Source organism: Carassius carassius, chromosome 10 (assembly GCF_963082965.1).
Source record: "Carassius carassius chromosome 10, fCarCar2.1, whole genome shotgun sequence".
In the NCBI taxonomy this organism is placed as follows: Eukaryota; Metazoa; Chordata; class Actinopteri; order Cypriniformes; family Cyprinidae; genus Carassius; species Carassius carassius.
Window position 1 is genome coordinate 34,163,119 of NC_081764.1, and position 22,624 is coordinate 34,185,742.

General features: G+C 37.0%; 1 protein-coding gene across 1 annotated transcript in view; it reads left to right on the forward strand.

The window, feature by feature from the left end:
- LOC132152209 (plexin-A1-like) overlaps positions 1 to 22,624 on the forward strand; it is a 107,393-nt gene that overhangs the window by 69,322 nt on the left and 15,447 nt on the right. The window contains exons 11-20 of the mRNA XM_059561004.1: positions 5,405 to 5,501; positions 6,491 to 6,681; positions 7,807 to 7,958; positions 11,047 to 11,167; positions 11,245 to 11,381; positions 13,235 to 13,402; positions 14,096 to 14,189; positions 14,924 to 15,157; positions 16,882 to 17,025; positions 17,822 to 18,056. Of these exons, the coding sequence (XP_059416987.1) occupies positions 5,405 to 5,501; positions 6,491 to 6,681; positions 7,807 to 7,958; positions 11,047 to 11,167; positions 11,245 to 11,381; positions 13,235 to 13,402; positions 14,096 to 14,189; positions 14,924 to 15,157; positions 16,882 to 17,025; positions 17,822 to 18,056 (1,573 nt within the window). The remainder of the gene's footprint in view (positions 1 to 5,404; positions 5,502 to 6,490; positions 6,682 to 7,806; positions 7,959 to 11,046; positions 11,168 to 11,244; positions 11,382 to 13,234; positions 13,403 to 14,095; positions 14,190 to 14,923; positions 15,158 to 16,881; positions 17,026 to 17,821; positions 18,057 to 22,624) is intronic.

Here is a 22,624-nt window from a genome sequence, read left to right on the forward strand (position 1 = left end):
GACAGTAAAGACATTTATAATGCTAAAAAATACTTCCATTTCAAATAAATGCGGTTCTTTTGAACTTTCTGTTCACCTGTGAACCCTAAAAAATAAAATGTATCACAGTTTCCACAAAAATATTGTGCAGCACAACTGTTTTCAACATTAATAATAATCAGAAATAATAATAATCAGTATATTTATCAGATCATGCGACACTTATGGAAGTCCATTTCTGCCACATAAAAAAATCATAATTGTGAAATAAAAAAAAATCGAAATTATGCCACAAAAAAAAATTGTCTCAGTTTTGACTTTGTCATAATTTAGATTTTTATCTCATAACCATGATATAGTGTATCATAATTTTGACTAAAATATCGTAATTAGGACATTTAATCTTATAGTTATGATTTACCGAAGCATGTTTTTTACTTAATTTAATGCAGCGGAAATAGTCGTCCACAGATGACTGGAGTAACAATTCTGGATATTCAGATGTGCATCACAAGAATAAATTACATTTCACAATATATTCACATAGAAAACAATTATTTTAAATTGTAATATTTCCCAATATTATTATTATTTTTTTTTATCAAGTTAAAGCAGCTTTGGTGAGCAGAAAAGACTTCTCTCAAAAACGTTCAAAATCGTAGGTTTATGCATTAGGCTGTTTTGAAAGACTATAATGTTCACTATAGCGCCTCATGTGGCAGTGCAAGATAATGCAAATGTTAATTGTAGTCCAACACTTTTGTAGATGTCATGTGGCATCAACACATGAAATTAGTGTTTGCATTCATGCACTTGCATACAGTAACTTAATGATGTATGATATAATCTTCACTTTCATATCAGCAGTGCTGCATTGATTCAGCATGTTAAATAATGAAATCACGTTACGTTAGATTGAATCCCACCATATATCAGATTCCACACATGTACATACACACATGCCAGTGCATGTGACGCTCCTGGTAACACATGCAGATCAATGCAATGATAATCTCTGGTTAATCCACCGTCCTCAGCATGTGCATGTGTGTGATGGGGGTTATTTATCAGGAGTGCATAGATTATAATGAACTAGTGTTATTCCTACACACTGTTGCAAAGATACTTAATAACCAGCGCATTGATCTAATCAGAAGAGCAGCAGATGAGAACAGTATTTATATCCAAACACACACACACACAGTGTTTTATTGTTTAGTTGAAGCAGCACAGATGGTGGAGGATTCGTCCTGCTGTCTGTTAGTTGAAAGCAGTTTGTGTCTGTCTAGATGGGCGTGTGTTTCTGGACTCGAGCTCTTCTCGTTGTCTCAGTTTGGCTGTGTGTTTCTCTCTGGACGGTTGGGCTGTATTGTGTTCTTGTGGTTTCCATCTGAAGGCCCTTCTTGCGCTCTAGTGGTCAGAACCGACCCAAAAACTGCATCAGACACAAACACAGTCGTCCCTCGTGGCGTCTGAACGCTGTGATCGTGAGCTGGCGCTCGGATGCGCTGGCATTGCTCTGACTGGATAAAGCTGCACTAGCAGAGCAGGAAGTGAGAGGGGCTCATGGGAAATGTGGTTTGAAGGGCTGTCAAGCGAGATGATGACAAATATGTTTCTGAGATGAGCATACACACTTGTAATAATATAACCTCTGGATTGTATTTATATATAAATATTATAAAAAAATAGTAATACTAATGAAATGCATGAGTTAACAGTATGTTTCTGTGGCTGCATTACACTTGCTCACGTCTGATGTACAATATCAGACAATATTCATCTTCCTTTATGAAGCGCTTTCAGTCAGAAAACACACTGGGAGGAGAATAGAAACGAACATGTGTGTGTGTGTGTGTGTGTGTGTGAGGTGCAGCAGAGCTCTGATGAGAACCAATTAGAGGAGACACAGATAAAAAATGATGATTAATTACAGTGTGAGAGCGACACAGCAGTAATAGATACTACGGTAAAGAAAAATGAAGCGAGAGAGAGAGAGCGAGAGAGAGAGAGAGACTGTAGCCAGGGGCCGTTCAGGAACAGCAGAGGATTTAGAAACTCACTGCACCTGATCGTGTGTGTGTGTGTGTGTGTGTGTGTGTGTGTGTGTGTGTGTGTGTCGGGACTGCAGATATAGAACTGCTTTAAATCATTTATCACTTAGGAGAAATAAAGTTTACAATTGAATGTGGAGGGACTTGAGAGTAATATTATTTTAGTGATAGTTATTGTATGAAGAGGAGTCAGAACGATGCATTTTTATCTCACTCTTAAAGTTTAAGTGAAAATCAAAAAGACATGATTTTACCACAGTTTAGCTCACCACAGCAGAATCAAAGAATTTAATGAATTGCATCATTCTATACATGGTTGCTTTTTATATGTATATGTATCTCACATTTGAATGAACAGCAGATAAATGAGTCTGAATGACGTGAGTTTGATATGAGCACGCACTCGTTTTTTTATATTTATTTGCTTTGGGAGAATTGAGACTTTGCTGGAGCAGCAAAGGTCCCAGTTCAGGACACAATAGTCAGGGTCGAAGGAAGGACAAGATCATTAAACCATCAGCCGAATCACTAAATCAACATCCTTCAGCGTCCCTCACGAGACTCCAACCACCAAAAACATATGATTACTGCTGTGATTGTGTGCAGATCAGATCAACAAGACCAAAGAAAGAGACTATGACTCGGCTTATTATAGCTTTGAAAGGTTCACTTCTTTGTATTGTGTTTCTTTTTTGGAGTTTGCTTTTTAAGTTCAATCTCAGTTTATTTAGTTTCCGTTGTTCATAAACTTTATAAGTTTTAGTTTTACGGGACAGGATGTAATATATATATATATCAGATAAGCACATCTTGTTTAATTACATCGATTTTTGTCTTTAATGCTTATATTTATGCCTTTTTATTTATTTTGAGCATGCTTGTTTTTATTCACTTATTTATCAATTAATTTCTTCATGCATTAATACATTTATGCATTTATGTTTGCATTTATTCACTTATTTATTCACATATTTGTTTATGGATATTTATGGATAGCTTGCTTGTTTTTACTCATTCATGCATTTGTTCATTCATGCCATTAATGCATTTGTTTTTGCATGCTTGCATATATTCACTTATTTATGTATTTATTTGTTTATGCATGCTTGCATTTATGCACTTAAATATTTATTTTTGCATGCTTGCTTTTATTAACTTATTTATTCATTTATATATTCATGTTTGCATTCATGCATTTATTTATTTATGTATGCTTGCTTTTAATCACTTGTTTATGCATTTATTGATGCATGCGTTTATTGTTTAGCAGCCTCCCAATGTATTTTTCTCTGCTGGTTTTCATCTTTGTAATGGTTTTGGTTAATGATAATAATCTTGGTGAGATGCAGAAATAGGAAGCATGTGTTCTCCAGTGGGTGGCTGTGCTCTCTTTATATAGAGCATGTATATTAGTAAATTAAATCAAACTCTTTCAGTGATTATCATTTGATGCAGCTGCTGATCTTTCACACTTAAACACATTGTGCTCTTCAGGCTTGCCGCGTCATCTCTAGTTTATTTAATTAGACAAGCACTCGTCTTCCCACGCCGGTGAGAGGTTAACCGGCTGCTCAAAAGCGTCAGTCTCTTGCCAAAAAAATCAATCTAACGTCTGCAACCTGCGGGGGGAATGAATTACCATAACATACATGTAAGACAGAGCAGCGCTCGTGTTCAGACCATAAATCATTTTTCACTTCCTAGCTAATGAGAGATCAAATCGTTAGTGTCTAGTTAATTATCCGTGGCTCATGAGCGCGAATACAAATAATGAATGACTGATGAGTGTGTGTTTTATCCTATGGAAAGCATCACTGTTATCATCGCTTATATGTAAGTTAGTGATTTGTGGTATATTTACAGACCAGAATCTCACAGAGGGTGGGTGAGACAGTAAGTATATCCAGAGTGCCCTAGCAACCACTTAGCAACATGTCAAAACCACTGAAAACCACCTACCAAACTCCAGAGCAATGCAGTGTAGTGCTCCTTCATTAATCTCTATTCAGTGATTCATGCTGTCGTAGACGTGTGTTCTGTGTGTTTCCTCATGTGAGTCCTGCTGACTCTATCACACACACACACACACACACACACACACACGCATAGGAATATTCCTCCTCTCCTGTAGTTTTTCATCGGTGACGCAGGTCTGGGACATTGAGACTTTAGCACAGCCAACAAACCTTATTCTGATTTATTAAATCTATTAAAGAAGTATTCTTTATATTAAAGAAGTATAAAGAAATACATTAAGTGTTGGGTAGATTTCTTATGAAGTGCAGTCCTTTAGTTTACAGATTCCAAATTACATGGCAAAAAATTGTGGTTAGTGATGTAATCCATTACAGTACATATTTTAGGTAATGTAATTAGACTACTTTTAGATTACTTTTGACCTCAATCGTTTATCAGCGTTTAGAATCGTTCAGAACTGTGAACGTGCAAATGCATTTCTTAATTATTAATGTGCTACCTTAAAATCTCAGGAGCACTTAGAGTAGATATATAAGAGAAAGAAAAAAAATTAAATAAAGATAAAAAAAAAAAATTAAATCAGTTTGCACGGCCCTGCGTTACATGTAAATACGGTTAACATGTAATACACGGTTAACTAACCCACTGAGTGTTAACTGAAATATTAATGTTCATCAGTAGTTTAAACAATGGAGGAAATCAATACATTATGAATCATTTATTGCTGTTGCCTGAATAACCATTTAATAAAAAAAGTAACTGTAGTGTAATAAATTAAATACTTAAGTTTTGGAATCTGATGATGTACTCCTGATTACATGTAATCAGTTATCACCCAGCATTAGTGTAACTAAACGTGTTAATGCAAATGTTGATTCATGATCTATCATGTTTACTTTTGACATCATTACGGATATAAAATGAGTAACAAATGGTGTTTCATTGTATTTTCAAAAAACAGCCACACACACCTGAATCCTCTAGTGTTAGGAGAAGATAGCAGTGATGTTAAATGAGAGCAGATGTTTGTCTTGGGAAGACATCCGCTGCAGAACAGACTCACTGAAACTTAAATGAGAGTGAAGGGCGAATGAAAGGAGGCGTGTTTTTGGGTTGACCAAAGACACTAGTTCAGAAGGACGTTGTTTTATGAACGCTTGTTAGTGAGCGTCCTTCACTGTGTGCAGTGTACATGCAGCATCCCAGCTCATAAATACATAATATCATAAAGAACGGCCTCACGGTCACCTGAAGAGATGCTTTACATGTTAAAGTAACCGTCTAGCATCACCTAAGCAGCATGTTAGTGAGTCTTTCACTGGCAAACACAACTCGATTCTAGTTAAATCCGTTTATGTGTTGGATGTTGTTAATCGTCATTTGTTGTGTTGCAGTATAACTATGAAGGAAGTGACATCAGCGATCTTCCCGTCGATCTGTCTGTGGTGTGGAACGGCAACTTCGTCATCGACAACCCTCACAACATCCAAGGTAACCATGGCAACCACTGCGGCGCACTGTAGCCGGTAGCCTAGCAACCGCCCCAGGATGCTGCAGCAGAGAGATGCAGCATTCATAAATGTTTTAAGCATCGTTTGCTTGTGTGAACAAGCTCGCTTCACATTCTCTACAGTTTGTGAACAGGAAAGGCAGATGCAACGTTGTAATAAATGATTCCTGTCCTTCGGCTCTGCAGGCGTGTTGTTGCTCATGATGCATAATGCTGGCATCATTCTGAACTCATGCTGTCTTCCCTTCACAGTCAGATGGGGGATATTTCTACTTCATATCTCTTCTGACCAGCTTAGGCTTAGAAAACAGCGTAGAGAGAAGTGTTATCATTAGCTTGGCACTTTAATTGATAGAGATGTCTGGGGTTTTCAATCTTCTATATGCCTCTGAAATCCAAATATGATCGTCTCATAAATCTTCAATTTAAAGGCCAACAATATTATCTCTTGTATAAAGACCCAAATTATGCTATAAAATATATTTAGGTTCTGTTAATTTATTTTTACATTTGATTTACTCGTTATAGGACTTTACTGTTAAATGCTTCTTTATTTTAATCTTTATTTATTTATTTTTTTTCTTGCTTATTTATTTTAATCTAATATTTTTTTTTATTCTTGTTTATTTATTCATTTACTTATTTATATATTTAATCTAATTTTAATTGATCTATTAATTTCTTTAAAGCAAATATTTATTTATCTGCTTGCTTGTTTAATCTATTATTCTTTTATTTATTTATTTATAAAAATCTGTCTTTGTATATTTGTCTATATTTATATTAATCTATTTTTTTATAACATTATTTATTATCCTTGGAATGTATTTATGTATTTTCCCTGTGAATATTTCCCTGGAATCAGTTTGACTGTGTGTCTCTGAAGATCTGAGTGTCCTGTTGAACGAGGTTCAGCATGAGCTTTAGATGATCAGCAGAGTTCATCAGCGATCTCTCTTGGTCTCTGCAGCGCACCTGTATAAGTGTTCTGCGCTGCGGGAGAGCTGTGGTTTGTGTCTGAAGGCCGACCCCAGCTTCGAGTGCGGCTGGTGTGTTCAGGACAGGAAGTGCTCTCTGAAGCAGGAGTGTGCTCCGGAGGAACAGACCTGGATGCACGCGAGCGCCGGGAACAGCCGCTGCACGCACCCGCGCATCACCAGAGTGAGTTACTGCACACCACAGGTCAAAGAGGAACTCTAAACACCTTTTAGAAGAGTTTTTATTTGATGTTGTCTACAGTTTATTTCCTTTTTCTGTTTTTCCTTGTTTCTATGAATATACGCTATATTATAAACAATCAAAGTCAAAGATTTCAAACTTGTACAGAGACTTATGTATACATCTATTGTCAACAAAACAGAAGTTTTAAGCTCTCCTTGTGGTTTCCACCATAAAAGCTAATAAATTATTATTATTGATTCATTTTAAAATCATAGTACAACATTAGTATTGCAATACTGTTTTTTTAATGTAAATATTTGTATTCTTTTGAATAGTAGTAGTAAATATTTATTAGTAGTAATATTTAAATTGTATTTTATTTAAATTTTAAAAATGAAATAAAAAATGATTATTGCAATAATAATGTTTATTCAAATTATTTATTAATTTAATTTAATATTTATTATCATTTAGTCATATTTAATGGAAGTAAAACATGTTTTCCTTCTTTCCACATGACAAACTCTTGATATCATGACAGGTTTTGTCAGATAATGTCTAAGACTTTCTTCCTCCTCTCTGCAGTTCTTTGTTCCTCTCTCTCTTCTGCGCCGTTACATTGAGTTCCAAGTTCGGAATATTAACTTTTAAAACATCGTACTAAATTTACATTTAAATTCATACTAAATTTACATCCCCTCGTGTTAATTAAACTCCCTCTTTGTTCTCCTCGTTCTGTGTCTCATGCTCACCCTCTCTCTGTGCGGCACCGCTGTCGTCTTTTACTCATTAGATTAGGAGGTAATTTAATTTGGAGAATGAATTTATCACATTGATTATTAGCACACCGAGAGCCATCTGTTCAGAAGATGATCACCTTTTCTCTCTCTCTGTTCCTCTGCTTTACTCTCTCTCTAGATGTGCTTTTCTATTTTCATTTCATAAAAATATGTGAATGTTAAATGAAAGTAGTTCCTCTGAAACCAGTTACACGTTCGTGTTTGCTTCTGCGCTTCGGTCTCGATGGCCTCGGATGCTCTCGCCTTCATTTCTATGTCTCTGTAAATTGTTTTCAAGGTATAGTTCATGCAAAAACGTGTAATTTCTGTATCTGTGGTGGTCTAGTTGTCTCCTGAGACCGGCCCGAGGCAGGGAGGAACCAGACTGACCATCAGCGGAGAGAATCTGGGCCTTCAGTTCAGAGACATCCAGAACGGAGTGAGGATTGGGAAAGTGTCCTGTCAGCCCATCGAGGAGGAATACATCAGCGCTGAGCAGTGAGTCTCTCACAGTTACATCTGAAGGACTTTATTAGCATGAATAATGAATAATGAAGTAAAATATAGAATCGAATATTAAGAATTATTTACATATTTTATTTACATTTCTATTTTTAAGTCTAATATTTATTTATTTGTTAATTATTTAATTAAATCTATTTATTTATTTGTTTGCTTCAGTCTAATTGAAATTATTTGTATGTTTTTATTTTTTATTTATTTACTTTTATTTATTTACTATTTTTTTTTAACACTTTCCATGGACCCTAGGTTGAACAGCCCTGGACTGTTAAATATATTTTTATTTAGACACACACACACATATATATATAGTAAATAAATAAATGTATGCATTTAGCAGAAGCTTTTATCCAAAGCGACTTACAGTGCATTCAGGATAAAATCTTTTACCTAATATGTGTTCCCTTGGAATCAAACCCACAACTTTTTACGCTGCTAATGTAATTCTCTACCAACGAGCCACAGGCAGTTGATGGGGAGTTGTGTGTTATTTTAATTAATAATTATGCATCTTTTTGAGTGAATTATTTATTAGATTTTTGTCCTAAACTAGTAGGGCTGTGCAAAAAATCATAAAACAACTGCGGACTTGGCAACACTGGTTGGACTTTACTACACAGAGCCGTAGTTCACTGAAAGTCCACACAAAATTGATTTCAAAATCGCAGGCAATTCATTGCCGATTTTGAAAGTGCTTTTGTGTAGCTTGTCCGTGGACTATGGCTCTGTGTAGTAATTGTCGCTCCACCTGAACCAGTGTTGCCAAGTCCGCTGTTGTTTTTCATGTACTCTGTTTAAAGCAACCCCAATCCCAATAACGTGATATTTAGCCCCTAAAATGCGAATTTAACCAAGGTAACCCTTCCAAAAAATATGCATTTTAACCCGGGACGCAATTTTTATCGATTTATATAGTTTTGAGAAGCAACTGGGCAGGCTTTGTTGTGAAAACCTGGCAACCCTGATCTGAACGCACATGCTGGAGATATACAACTAATTACAGGAGCACCTTTACTGATGAGATGCGCATGAAAATCAAATTTGATTTTTTGCACAGCCCTATGAACTAGCATCTGATCTGAGTTTAGTCTTGACTAGTTTGACTGTTGACTGTCAGCTTAACAACCGCCCACTTCTGATTTACCAGAAAAATCATAATAACAACTCACTGTATTGACTGTAGATCTCTCTAGTGCTTTCTGTTATGAGGAATATAGCATGGCACATCTTCAATAGCAAAATATGGTTTGTGAATTTAATTTGTGAATTTAAATAATTGACAAAACTATTTACGAAAAAAGCTGCATTTCCATCATTTATTCAAAAGAGCACACTTTTGAATTTGGAGAAACTGGCGAAAGATAGAAATGCAGAACTTACGCACATTTCAGGCATTTAATTGGTTTCCTATTCAGATTTTTTTACGCAGTATCTCAACATTTGCATAAAAACTTATGCATGGAAACCCAGCAGTTTGAAGGTAACCATAACAACAGTAGACTGTTTTATTATCAGCATATCTTATGTTACGTCATCACTGTCACTAGTGTTAGCGATAAATAAGTTATCAGCTAACAGCTAATAAGTTTTGTTTTCATTTATCAGTATGAGTTGATATTGTATATTTAATTGTGCCTGCACATTGCAATTGCGACTAATCTTTAAAACACTAATTTAAAAACATACAGGTGCTGGTCATATAATTTGAATATTATCAAAAGGTTGATTTCACTAATTTCATTCAAAAAGTGAAACTTGTATATTATATTCATTCATTATACACAGACTGATATATTTCAAATGTGTAAAATCCCAAATTCAGTATCTCAGAAAATTTGAATATTGTGAAAAGGTTCAATATTGAAGACACCTGGTGCAACACTTTAATCAACTAATTAACTTAAAACACCTGTCTTTGAAAGTCCTTTAAATGGTCTCTCGGTCTAGTTCTGTGGGCTACACAATCATGGGGAGGGCTGACTTGACAGTTGTCCAAAAGATGACCATTGACACCTTGCATAAGGAGAACAAGACACAAAAGGTCATTGCAAAAGAGGCTGGCTGTTCACAGAGCTCTGTGTCCAAGCACATTAATAGAGAGGCGAAGGAAAGGAAAAGATGTGGTGGAAAAAAGTGTAGAAGCAATAGGGATAACCACACCCTGGAGAGGATTGTGAAACAAAACCCATTCAAAAATGTGGGGAAGATTCACAAAGAGTGGACTGCAGCTGGAGTCAGTGCTTCGAGAACCACTACACACAGACGTACGCAAGACATGGGTTTCAGCTGTCGCATTCCTGGTGTCAAGACACTCTTGAACAACAGACAGCATCAGAAGCGTCTCGCTTCAGAAAGGACTGGACTGCTGCTGAGTGTCCAAAGTAATGTGCTCTGGTGAAAGTAAATTTTGCTCTTCCTTTGGAAATCAGGGTCCCAGAGTCTGGAGGAAGAGAGGAGAGGCACACAATCCACGTTGCTTGAGGTCCAGTGTGAAGTTTCCACAGTCAGTGATTGTTTGGGGTGTCATGTCATCTGCTGGTGTTGGTCCACTGTGTTTTCTGAGGTCCAAGGTCAACACAGCTGTATACCAGGAAGTTTTAGAGCACTTCATGCTTCCTGCTGCTGACCAACTTTATGGAGATGCAGATTTCATTTTCCAACAGGACTTGGCACCTGCACACAGTGCCAAAGATACCAGTACCTGGTTTAAGGACCATGGTATCCCTGTTCTTAATTGGCCAGCAAACTCGCCTGACCTTAACCCCATAGAAAATCTGTGGGGTATTGTAAAGAGGAAGATGCAAAATGCCAGACCCAAGAATGCAGAAGAGCTGAATTAAAATGAAAAGAAATAAACATTTGAAATATTGTAGAATTTTAATATTGTTTTTCTGATTTATCTGTCTAGGTCATCAGTGCATCTTTAACTCTGTGACAGTAAATCACTGTCTCATTTGCTACGGTTTCCATGATGCGTGAAGCTCTTCATCCATTCTGAGCCCCTCCTCTCTCTCTTTCTCCCTCTCTCTCACTCTCTCTCTCTCTCTCTCTCTCTCTCTCTCAGGATCGTGTGTCGATTGGCCGATGCCACAGGTTACCGTGTGCAGGAGGCTCAGGTGGAGGTGTGTGTGCGCGACTGTCTGCCGGAGTACAGGGCCGTGTCTCCAAAAGCCTTCACGTTTGTGGTGAGTTTCACTGTCAAACAGTGTGATCTGTGATGAAATCTCTGTGTGATGTCATTATAAACTGTGTGTGTGTCCAGTCTCCGTACTTCACACGCGTGCTGCCATCATACGGACCCATTTCCGGAGGAACGAGGATCACTATTCAGGGCAGCCATCTGAACTCGGGCAGCGCTGTCTCCATCAAGATCGGACTCAACACCTGCCGCTTTGAGAGGTGCGCTGATCTGAATGAGCACTCGGATATAAGATACTGTTAATTCAATCAGTCAACACTGTAGCTTGTTCAAAACTGATTAAGGCATACTGTATGGAAGCTTTAACCTGCAGGGTTTTGTTCTTCTAGATGCATCCCTCAGTGTAGTTATTGTTCATTTAATCGAAAGCTATTAAAAATTATTTTTGGTCATTTAAATTAAGCTGAAGTTAAATAAAATAGTCAAACAAACTTATTATTTTTTTTTAAATTAGAAATGTTGCCTCGACAAATAATTGAAATCAAATACCGTATTTTCCAGACTATAAGTCGCACTTTTTTCATAGTTTGGCTGGTCCTGCGACTTATAGTCAGGTGCGACTTATTTATCAAAATTAATTTGACATGAACTGAGAGAAATGAACCAAGAGAAAACATTACCGTCTCCAGCCGCGAGAGGGCACTCTATGCTGCTCAGTGCTCCTGTAGACTAACACTGAAGACATAGAGCGCCCTCTCGCGGCTGGAGACGGTAATGTTTTCTCTTGGTTCTTGGTTCTAAATAAATGCGACTTATAGTCCAGTGTGACTTATATGTTTTTTTCCTCATGACGTATTTTTGGACTGATGCGACTTATAGTCCGAAAAATACGGTAAGTTAAATTACTTGATTGTTAAAACTTGAATTTTGAAATAAAATTTAATTTAAAGCTAAATAGGAATAAAAAATATATAAAACAACAAAAGCAAATAACAAAATTACTAAATCCTGAACAAACATTAAAATAAAAGCTGAAAATATAAAATGAAAACAAATTCAAAATAAATAGTATATAGTAGTACATAAACAATGCTCAATAACACTGATTTCTCTGGCAAAAAAATTAAACCCCCGATTTTCTGTGTTGTCATCAGGTGTTCAGAGTGACTGATTTATTTTAGTCATCAGGTCTGAAAGCAAACAGAAATTGTGTGTGTGTGTGTGTGTGTGCGTGCGTGCGTGCGTGCGTGCGTGCGTGTGTGTGTGTGAGTGAGTGAGTGAGTGAGTGAGTCACTAATGTGATGACAGTGCTGTCAAAATATGTGCAGAATTCAGCAGGTTTCACCACTGCATGTTGTGAACACGGTTGCCCAGGCAACACAGCAAGTGTTGAAGGACACACACAGACTCGCACACACACACGCATGTCTGATCAAACATGGGAACAAACCTTCAGACTGAATCTCGTATCTGTCACATGACTAACCGTGCCGTCAGTCGTCATGTGTTGGTTTGATCAGATGAAAGTCTGTCGTGTTCAGAGCTGAGTGACCTTTGAACCTCTGAAACTGTGCTGTCACACACTCTGAGTCTGCACACATGATCCACTTCACTCAGTTCAGCTCAATGAGATTGGGTTGTTCTTATTCTGAAACCTAAAATGCATATAAACTAGTCAAATTCTACACATTTGTTTCTTTTTTTATTATTTTATTTAATGAAGTCAAGTCTGCTTTATTGTCAATTCTTCCACATGTACAGCACATACACACAGAGAATCAAAATTACGTTACTCTCAGACCAGTAGAGCCTAAACATCTGGATAAAATATAAGATGCAACTTTACAATAAGGGCATGTAAAAAAGACATGTAATAAAAATAGCGTTAAATAAAGCTTTTAAAAATATATAATAAAAAAAAAACATAATGTTGCACAAATAAATTAGTTTAGTTAGCACAATATTTACTACATTTCTCCAAGTTGTAATTTAGTTTGAAATAACTAAATTGTCCTTCTCTCTGATGGGTTTGTCAATAGCTGATAATAGCAATATATTCTGGTTTTCCATGATTTGAGGTTTTGTGTGGTTGTGTGTGTGTGTGTGTGTTCAGGCGAAGCGCCCGTGAGATCGTGTGTGTGACTCCGGCTGGTTTGGGAACAGGAGGGACCCCAGTGATGGTGGACATAAACGCAGCAGAGCTCAGAAACCCAGAGGTGAAGTTCAACTACACGGAGGATCCCAGCATCCTGAAGATCGAGCCGGACTGGAGCATCGCCAGGTCAGACTCGTTACCACACTGTGATTCAGAGGCTTATATGAGAGTGTTTCTCTGTGATGAAGAAGTCCACTAGTGCAGCTCTGGAGGTTTGAGTTACACCACAGCCTGCAGACACAGAGAAACACTGCAAACAGACTCACAATGACGTCTACAGCGTTTCACATCCTCAGGGAGAGAGAGAGAGCGGGTTAATACTCCAGCCGTTTGCTTTTATGCTGGAAATCCTAGAATTTAGTTTACAACACCCAAAATCACCATTCACTTGCACAAATGACTGCTCTTTCAACTTGACATGTCTAATGTGTTTCTTTTATTGCATTATAAAGAAATGTGAGATTGTTTAAAGTATCCTAACAAGGGAATTTATTGCAAATTTTAATGGTATTTCTATGGTATTTTACACTACCAAAAGTCAAACGTTTGGGGTCAGTAAGATTTTAAAAAAAAAGTGAAAATGAAAGTATTAATTTCTTAATCTGAAAAAAAAGGACTAATCTCTGTTAAATGGTGATATAGTTTGTTTAAAATTACATTCTCTACCTTGAACAGATTTGTACGCACTGTTAGTGCAGTAAAAGTGCTCAAGTTGTGATTCAGCCGAAGTGGATAAAGCAGCTTCAGAAGGAAATCAAAATGATGTGTGAGGTGTCCATGTCTTGTTGAGGTTTACACTATTGTCTTTCTCTCTGTTAGTGGAGGAACCCTGTTAACGGCGATCGGCAGCAACCTGGCCACCGTCAGAGAGCCCAAGATGAGAGCCAAGTACGGCAGCGTCAGATCAGTCCATGTAAGTCTCGGACATACTGACACTTATCAACACATTACTCCTTCCTTTCCTTTCTCTTTAGTCCTACCTAATAGTTTAGCAATAGTTTACCCACTAAAGAGATGATTTTCAGTATCTCTACCAAAATATTAAGCAGCTTCAACATATTTAATAATCAGAAAAGTTTCTTGAGCAGTAAATCAGCATTTCTGAAGATCATGTGACACTGAAGACTGGAGGAATGATGCTGAAAATACAGATTTGATCGCAGAAATAAATTTTAGGTTAACAGATATTCACATAGAAAACGGCTCTCTTAAATTGTAAAAATATTTCACAATATTACAGATTTTTCTGTATTTTTGAACGAATAAATGCAGTCTTGGTGGGCAGAAGAGACTTCCAACCCCAAACGCTGAACGCTGCAGACTAGACTAGTTTTATGGTGTTTTTGTGTTCACTCTAAGCTCTAAAGCAGCAGGAACAAACAAACCAGTGTTCAACTGAAGGACTATGTTCCTGCACATGTTTTTCTTCATGTATATGTGACATTGGATTACCTTTTTACAGTTTAACCTTTAAAATGTCAACGGCTGACGGGATATAGAACATAAAATGGCTCTATAAAGCCCTGAGAAAGTCTCCCAGGGCCAACATGACCTTTTCTTCTCTTTGACCTCACTCTCGCTGCTGTTTTCTTCTCTTAAGCAGTGGTTGTGTCTTCAGTGATGTGTGATGTGTGCTGTCTCTCACAGAACTGCACTGTGCTCAGTAACACGGTGATGGTGTGTCTGGTGCCGTCCGTGGCGGGGTCTGAGAGGGGTTTCTCAGAGGCGGGCAGCGGGCCGGATGAGATCGGCTTCATCATGGATAACGTTCAGACGCTGCTGGTGGTGAACGAGACCTTCAGCTTCTATCCAGACCCTGTGTTTGAACCCTTCAGCCCATCCATGCTGGAGCTCAAACCGGGATCTCCTCTCATCCTGAAGGTGAGGAGATCTCATTACACTTGTTGGAGACATTCTGTATTTTTTAGCATAATAGTCCCCTTAAAGCAACACTGCAACTATAAGGCCACCTGTATCTGTTATTGCATTTAAACAGTTTTTACAGTGCTTGAGAATAGCAGCGCTGGAGTGATATTTCTCACATATAATAGTACCACAGTTATTATAGTTAACTAAAACCATAAAAAATAAAACAGTTTTGTCTGATAGAAGCAATTTCATCATTTTCATTTAGTTTAACTTAAAAAAAAAAATTATATATATATAAATAGTAAGAGAAAAATTCAAATGATGTGGAAAAATAACATGCATTTAAGTACAAAAATTACTGAAACTAAAGCTGAAATTAAAATGAAGCTGAATAGTAAGAAAAAAATCTGTAACACTTTACTTAAAGCCTTTGTGTATAATGCATTAAGGGTTATTAATGTGTGTAATGGATTATCATATTGTGCATTGTAATTCCTTTAATCTTGTCGTAAATAATTATAACTGAATCAGAAAGGCATAATGTAACAAACAAATGTTATAATGTATTAACTCCGGTTACAATTATTCATGAGATTGCACAATGCATTATAAGATGTATTACAAGGCATAATTAATGCATTAAAACTACTTTTATGATGCTTTATACATAAAGGCTTTAAGTACAAAAATAATAATTCCAACAAAAGTGTAGAAGACGTCTCAAAGCATTACATTTTCACACGTAATTCATCCAACATCCTTTGTGCTGCAGAAATGAAATCACGAAGTGTTATTACTTTTCTAAGCAAACACATTTCCACTGAGACTTGAAGGAGGGTCCTGAGCCATTTCTAGGGATCAGAATATCGTGTGAAACTCAAGAGCGAACTCTTTAGACTTGAGCCAGTAAGAAACTGAAGTGTAAGCAGCATAGCAACACCCTGCCATTTACTTCAGGACATATATAGATCTAGTTCATTAAAATGCTCGTGTTTCACTCATGCAAATAATTTCAGAAAAATGACATTTTCCCGTGCAAATGCTTCTGGGTAATGTGCAGTATGAGTTGAGTCTACATGTTAAATGGAGCCCTTCAGTAACACACGTCTCTAAATGAAGCATGCAAATATTTATGCATGGTTCTGCCTCCAGGTTTTTCCTTCCCATAAGCCCCTAGGGCAGAGAGAAAGTGTGCTGTAAATCTGCTTGAGCAAACACATTGTATGCTCAGACTGGAGAATATGTATAGGAGTTTAACCAGTCTGTATAAAGTACAGTACAGTATAACATTTTATAGTATCTATTAATTAGCTTGTATTGTAATATTTTCATTTTTTATATTTAAGTACATTTAATATTTAAATTTAATATTTTCATCAGTTGCCTTTTTTTTGTAAATTAGCTTTATTTTTTTAGTTCTGTTTCAGTCATGTTAATACTTAAACTTATTTTATATTCTATATTTCCCAATTAAATATTATAATTTTTATTTCATTTTTCATCTAATGTTTATATTTTATTTCAGCGAACAAAAATAATTTTGAATGCTTTACCTTTAGCTTTAGTCAACAATAAGTTTCTTTTAAAAGAACCTATGCAAAGTCATAAAAGAACAACTCCTGGTTGTTTTTGTACATTTGTTTAGCAGGAAACACTGGCAGAGTATTTTAGGCTGATGTCCTATATATGATAATTTGATGAAAACAAACACATTTGTGCGTGTGTTTGTGTTTCAGGGCAAGAATCTGATTCCTTCAGCTGCTGGTAACTACAGGTTAAACTACACGGTTCTGATCGGTGACAACCCGTGTGTGTTAACCGTGTCCGAGGCCCAGCTGATGTGTGATTCGCCAGACCTCTCCGGACAACATAAAGTCACTGTAAGTGTGTCATGCAATGATTCCCTTCTCCTCTTCTCTGATCGCTCTGATCTCTTTCCCACGACTATCTCACTGTCTCATCCCATGCCTCTTTCTCTCCTCCGAGTGCATTGTTCTGCGTTTCAGCCGTGTTTCTTAGCATCAGATTACTGCTGGGAGTTTCTGTCGTCGCTCTCTGGTGTTTTGTGTTGTATTCATTTACACAGAGTTTGCAAAGTATCTGAGATGCAGATCTGTATTTACATGCAGTCTGTTTCATCTTTAAATAGCTGGCTTTATTTGCCACACATGTACGTTCAATTATAATTTATATGAGTGAATTATTAAAACATCCCTCCCATGTTTTTTCCCAAGCCGTCTGCTCTCTTTCTGTGCGAGACACGCCTGAAGGGAGAACGTCAGAGACCTATATATCATGACCCATATTGAAGCTGTGTGACAGCGAGAGACTGCGGTTTAGCTCACAATATAAAACTTCACACTCGCATGTTTGACCCTCTCCTTAAACCAGTGTGCAAACCCTCAAGCTTTGTTTCAAAACTGCATGAATGCTGGTCCCCATCGACTTCAACCTTTGATATTTTCTCATGAAGTCCACTTCTAGTTATAGTCTGTTTATTGAACCAAAACTTTTATATTTTGTTTTTTTTATGTACATATCCCACCACCTCTGACAGTTAAACAGGATTGTGTTCCATAAGAGAACGTTCCTGTTTTTCCAAATAGTGGCTCTTTTGACACCGGTCAATCATTGTTTGATATGATGTGTGATGCTCTCTGTGTGTGTGTTGTGCAGATCCTGGCTGGAGGTTTCCGATACTCTCCAGGGTCTCTGCAGATCTACTCGGACAGCCTGCTGACGCTCCCCGCCATCATCGGGATCGGAGGAGGAGGAGGTCTTCTTCTCCTCGTCATCATCATCATCCTCATCGCTTACAAGCGTAAATCCCGTGACGCGGACCGGACGCTCAAGCGGCTGCAGCTGCAGATGCACAATCTGGAGTCCAGAGTCGCTCTGGAGTGTAAAGAGGGTAAGACAGCCGTCATGACATCACTGCATACACCAGCGAGCTGATACTTTCACCTTCTTTCATGCTTTCACATGCTGTTTCAGCTGCTCTTTCGTTCTTTTGCATTTTCTTTTATACTTCTGTTTCACTCCTTTCTTTTTCTTTTGCACTTTTCACACTTCATTTTGCACTCTTTTGTGCCTTTTGTGCTTTCTTTCACAATTTTAGTTGCATGTCTTTGCTCCTTTGATTCTTTCAATTCGTTTTGAACTCTTGCACTTCTTTGCGCTTTATGTACCTTCTTCCATGCTCTTTAGCACTTTCTACAGCATGCTTTGTTTTCTTTCTTTTTCTTTCTTTCACACATTTGCACTTTTTTTGCATTTTTCTTATACAGGTGCTGGTCATATAATTAGAATATCATCAAAAACGTGTATATTATATTCATTCATTACACACAGACTGATATATTTCAAATGTTTATTTCTTTTAATTTTGATGATTATAACTGACAACTAAGGAAAATCCCAAATTCAGTATCTCAGAAAATTAGAATATTGTGAAAAGGTTCAATATTGAAGACACCTGGTGCCACACTGTAATCAACTAATTAACTCAAAACACCTGCAAAGGCCTTTAAATGGTCTCTCAGTTAGGTTCTTTAGGCTACACGGTCATGGGGAAGACTGCTGACTTGACAGTCGTCCAAAAGACGACCATTGACACCTTGTACAAGGAGAACAAGACACAAAAGGTCATTGCAAAAGAGGCTGGCTGTTCATAGAGCTCTGTGTCCAAGCACATTAATAGTGAGGCGAAGGGAAGGAAAAGATGTGGTGGAAAAAAGTGTAGAAGCAATAGGGATAACCACACCCTGGAGAGGATTGTGAAACAAAACCCATTCAAAAATGTGGGGGAGATTCACAAAGAGTGGACTGCAGCTGGAGTCAGTGCTTCGAGAACCACTACACACAGACGTACGCAAGACATGGGTTTCAGCTGTCGCATTCCTTGTGTCAAGCCTCTCTTGAACAACAGACAGCGTCAGAAGCGTCTCGCTTCAGAAAGGACTGGACTGCTGCTGAGTGTCCAAAGTAATGTGCTCTGGTGAAAGTAAATTTTGCTCTTCCTTTGGAAATCAGGGTCCCAGAGTCTGGAGGAAGAGAGGAGAGGCACACAATCCACGTTGCTTGAGGTCCAGTGTGAAGTTTCCACAGTCAGTGATTGTTTGGGGTGTCATGTCATCTGCTGGTGTTGGTCCACTGTGTTTTCTGAGGTCCAAGGTCAACACAGCTGTATACCAGGAAGTTTTAGAGCACTTCATGCTTCCTGCTGCTCATCAACTTTATGGAGATGCAGATGTCATTTTCCAACAGGACTTGGCACCTGCACACAGTGCCAAAGATACCAGTACCTGGTTTAAGGACCATGGTATCCCTGTTCTTAATTGGCCAGCAAACTCGCCAGACCTTAACCCCATAGAAAATCTATGGGGTATTGTGAAGAGGAAGATGTGATATGCCAGACCCAAGAATGCAGAAGAGCTGAAGGCCACTATCAGAGCAACCTGGGCTCTCATAACACCTGAGCAGTGCCACAGACTGATCGACTCCATGCCACGCCGCATTGCTGCTGTAATCCAGGCAAAAGGAGCCACAACTAAGTATTGAGTGCTGTACATGCTCATACTTTTCATGTTCACCAAGATTTCTAAAAAAAAACTTTCTTTGTATTGGTCTTAAGTAATATTCAAATTTTCTGAGATACTGAATTTGGGATTTTCCTTAGTTGTCAGTTATAATCATCAAAATGAAAATAAATAAACATTTGAAATATATCAGTCTGTGTGTAATGAATTAATATAATATACAAGTTTCACTTTTTGAATGGAATTAGTGAAATAAATTAACTTCTTGATGATATTCTAATTATATGACCAGCACCTGTACTCTCTTTTGGACTTTGGTTTTCACTTTTGCACTCTTTTTTTCATGCTTTCTTTCGCTCTTTTCACATTTTTATTCTTCCATGTTGTCTTTTGTACTTTTGATCCTTTCTTATGTGCCTTCTTTTACTTCCTTTTTCTTTTTTTGCTCTTTATCCCATTTTCATGATTTCATGCTTATTGTTCCTTTCTTTCTTTCTTTGTTTTTCTTTCTTTCTTTTTTTTGTGCATTCATTTACAGTTTTTTTTGGTGGTTCTTTTTGTCCAACCCTTTGTTCTCTTTCTTTAATTTGTTTATTCTCTCCATCTCATTACTCTCCTTCAATCTTTTTCAATGGTTCACAATTGGTTTTCCTAGTTTAATTTTATCTTCTGTTTGCTCGTCGCGTCTCTCTCTCTTTCTCTCTCTCTGATTGGCTTTGTTGTCTCTGGTCTCCTGTTAGTGATGACCTCATGATGCTCACATCATTTATCACACACACACGCACCGAACGCCTGTCTCATTCCCGCCGCGGTCACGAGGGTGAGACGAACCGCCCATTATCAGTCTCTGTCAGGCCCGAGGTGATGACCTTGTCTGTCTCCAGACACAGAGCGAGGGATGAGGACAGAGAAGAGAGGATAAAAGAGATGGATAGCAGGAGGTGAGAGTGACAGGTCACTGATAAGTGATGAGGCGTCCTCCAGGATGAATAAAAAGAGGCAATAAATAAGCACAACATCCAGATTGATTAGGTGAGTGGCAGCAGTAGCAATCTGGATCAGAAGGTTAGGAGCGAAAGAAGACATTTCTGATAATCACCATAGATTTATAAGAGGAGGCAAATCTCAAATCAGAAAGCTTCAGTCTGATTGGTCAGCTTTATGCAGCTTCCAGGAGTCAGTGCAAAAAAAAGATGCCCATATCTTAGAAAACGGGTGGCCAGTGTTGATATAAAACCAATATATGTGATATAGCACTTTAATATAATTATAGCAAATTGAGCATGCTTCAAATAGATATTTGTTTTACATAATATTTATTAAACAATAAGTAAATAATTTGTAAATGAATGGATATGAAAAAAATAACCCTAACTTGTTTTTGGGGGTGTAAAATAAACAGAACATCCTTTTTTCACAAGTTAAGAAATTATTAAAAACAAATAAAAAGGAAGTATACAGTTTAACCAACAATGATATACAATACAAATTCTCTTGCTGAATATATAGCTTATAGAATATATATATATATATATATATATATATATTTTAGTGCGGTCAACGTTAACGCGTTAACGCATGCGATTAATTTTTGTCTGGTTTAACGTGTCAAAATATTTAACGCAATTAACGCAGCATCCATATTTTCTGCCATCCGTTGGCTAGCTTTACATTATATGTTCGCGCTCTTATTCATTTAAATGCTTTTAACCATTTCAAGCACGGCAAGACAAAAGAGAAAGCGCTGTCTGTGAATGCCCTTATGTGACACATACACACGTACAGACACACACACACACACACACACACACACACACACACACACAATGCATAGACAGGGCGCCAGAATCCAGTTCTCTTAAGCGCTTGAACTAACAATAAACATCCCAAAGTGCCAGTTTTGTCGATTATCCTCATAAGAGCAATCTTAAATGATTTATATAAAGTCTAAAATGAACAAAAAGTGTTGTGAGAGAATAAGGCGAGATCCATAGACAGTATATAAACGGTGAGATCCGCGTGTCTTCTGCTCTTAAAGGGACAGCAGCCAATAAAGCTTCCTGTCAGTAAAGTTAAAGAACAAAGGGAACAGAGAAAATGACTCGCTGCTCTTGACTAAATAACTTTTGTAGCTTTAATAAGGATTAACTATTTAATTTATAGTTTATGCAGTGCAGACTGCATATAACTTTGATAACTTTATTAAATTTCTGTATATTTCCTAACTGTTAAGACAGGAAGGGCAGGAGTAAACATGACATTTATTATGGGTTTATGTTAGCATTGTTTTAAGTTCACTTAAATTAAAAACTGTTATATTTTTGAAGCCTAATAATAAATGTAAAAAAAAAAAAAAAAAAAAAAAAAATCAGTAGCTGTATTAATATCAGTAATACTGGCCTTCATTCATAAAAAGATGTCATTTAAACAAGTATTTAAATTTAACTGTGAAATTATTACATTAAAAATATATAAAAAACGTACAAAAACATTTCTTTTTTTATTGCGATTAATTGCGATTAATCACAGAAAAAATGTGTGATTAATCTAGTTTTTAATCGATTGACAGCACTAATATATATATATATATATATATATATATATATATATATATATATATATATATAGCTTATTGTAGTGTGTTCCTTTCTGTTAGTAATAATAGAAAAGCAAACGGTAAAGTATTTTTCCTTATACTGTTCGTTTACCAGTCGTTTTGTATAAATGATTATAAAACTAATGAAGACGGAGAATTTCATGTCTCTCTGCTCAGGCGCTGCTGAAAATAAAAGACTTGCTTCTAACTCTTTATCAGTCAACTAGAAAAACACTTTTAGAACAGGGAACACATATTCACTATTAGCTAAGATTATTCTTTCAATTAACTTCTGATTTGCTGGTCATTAATAAATTTAGGTATGGGGTAGATTTAGGGATCTAC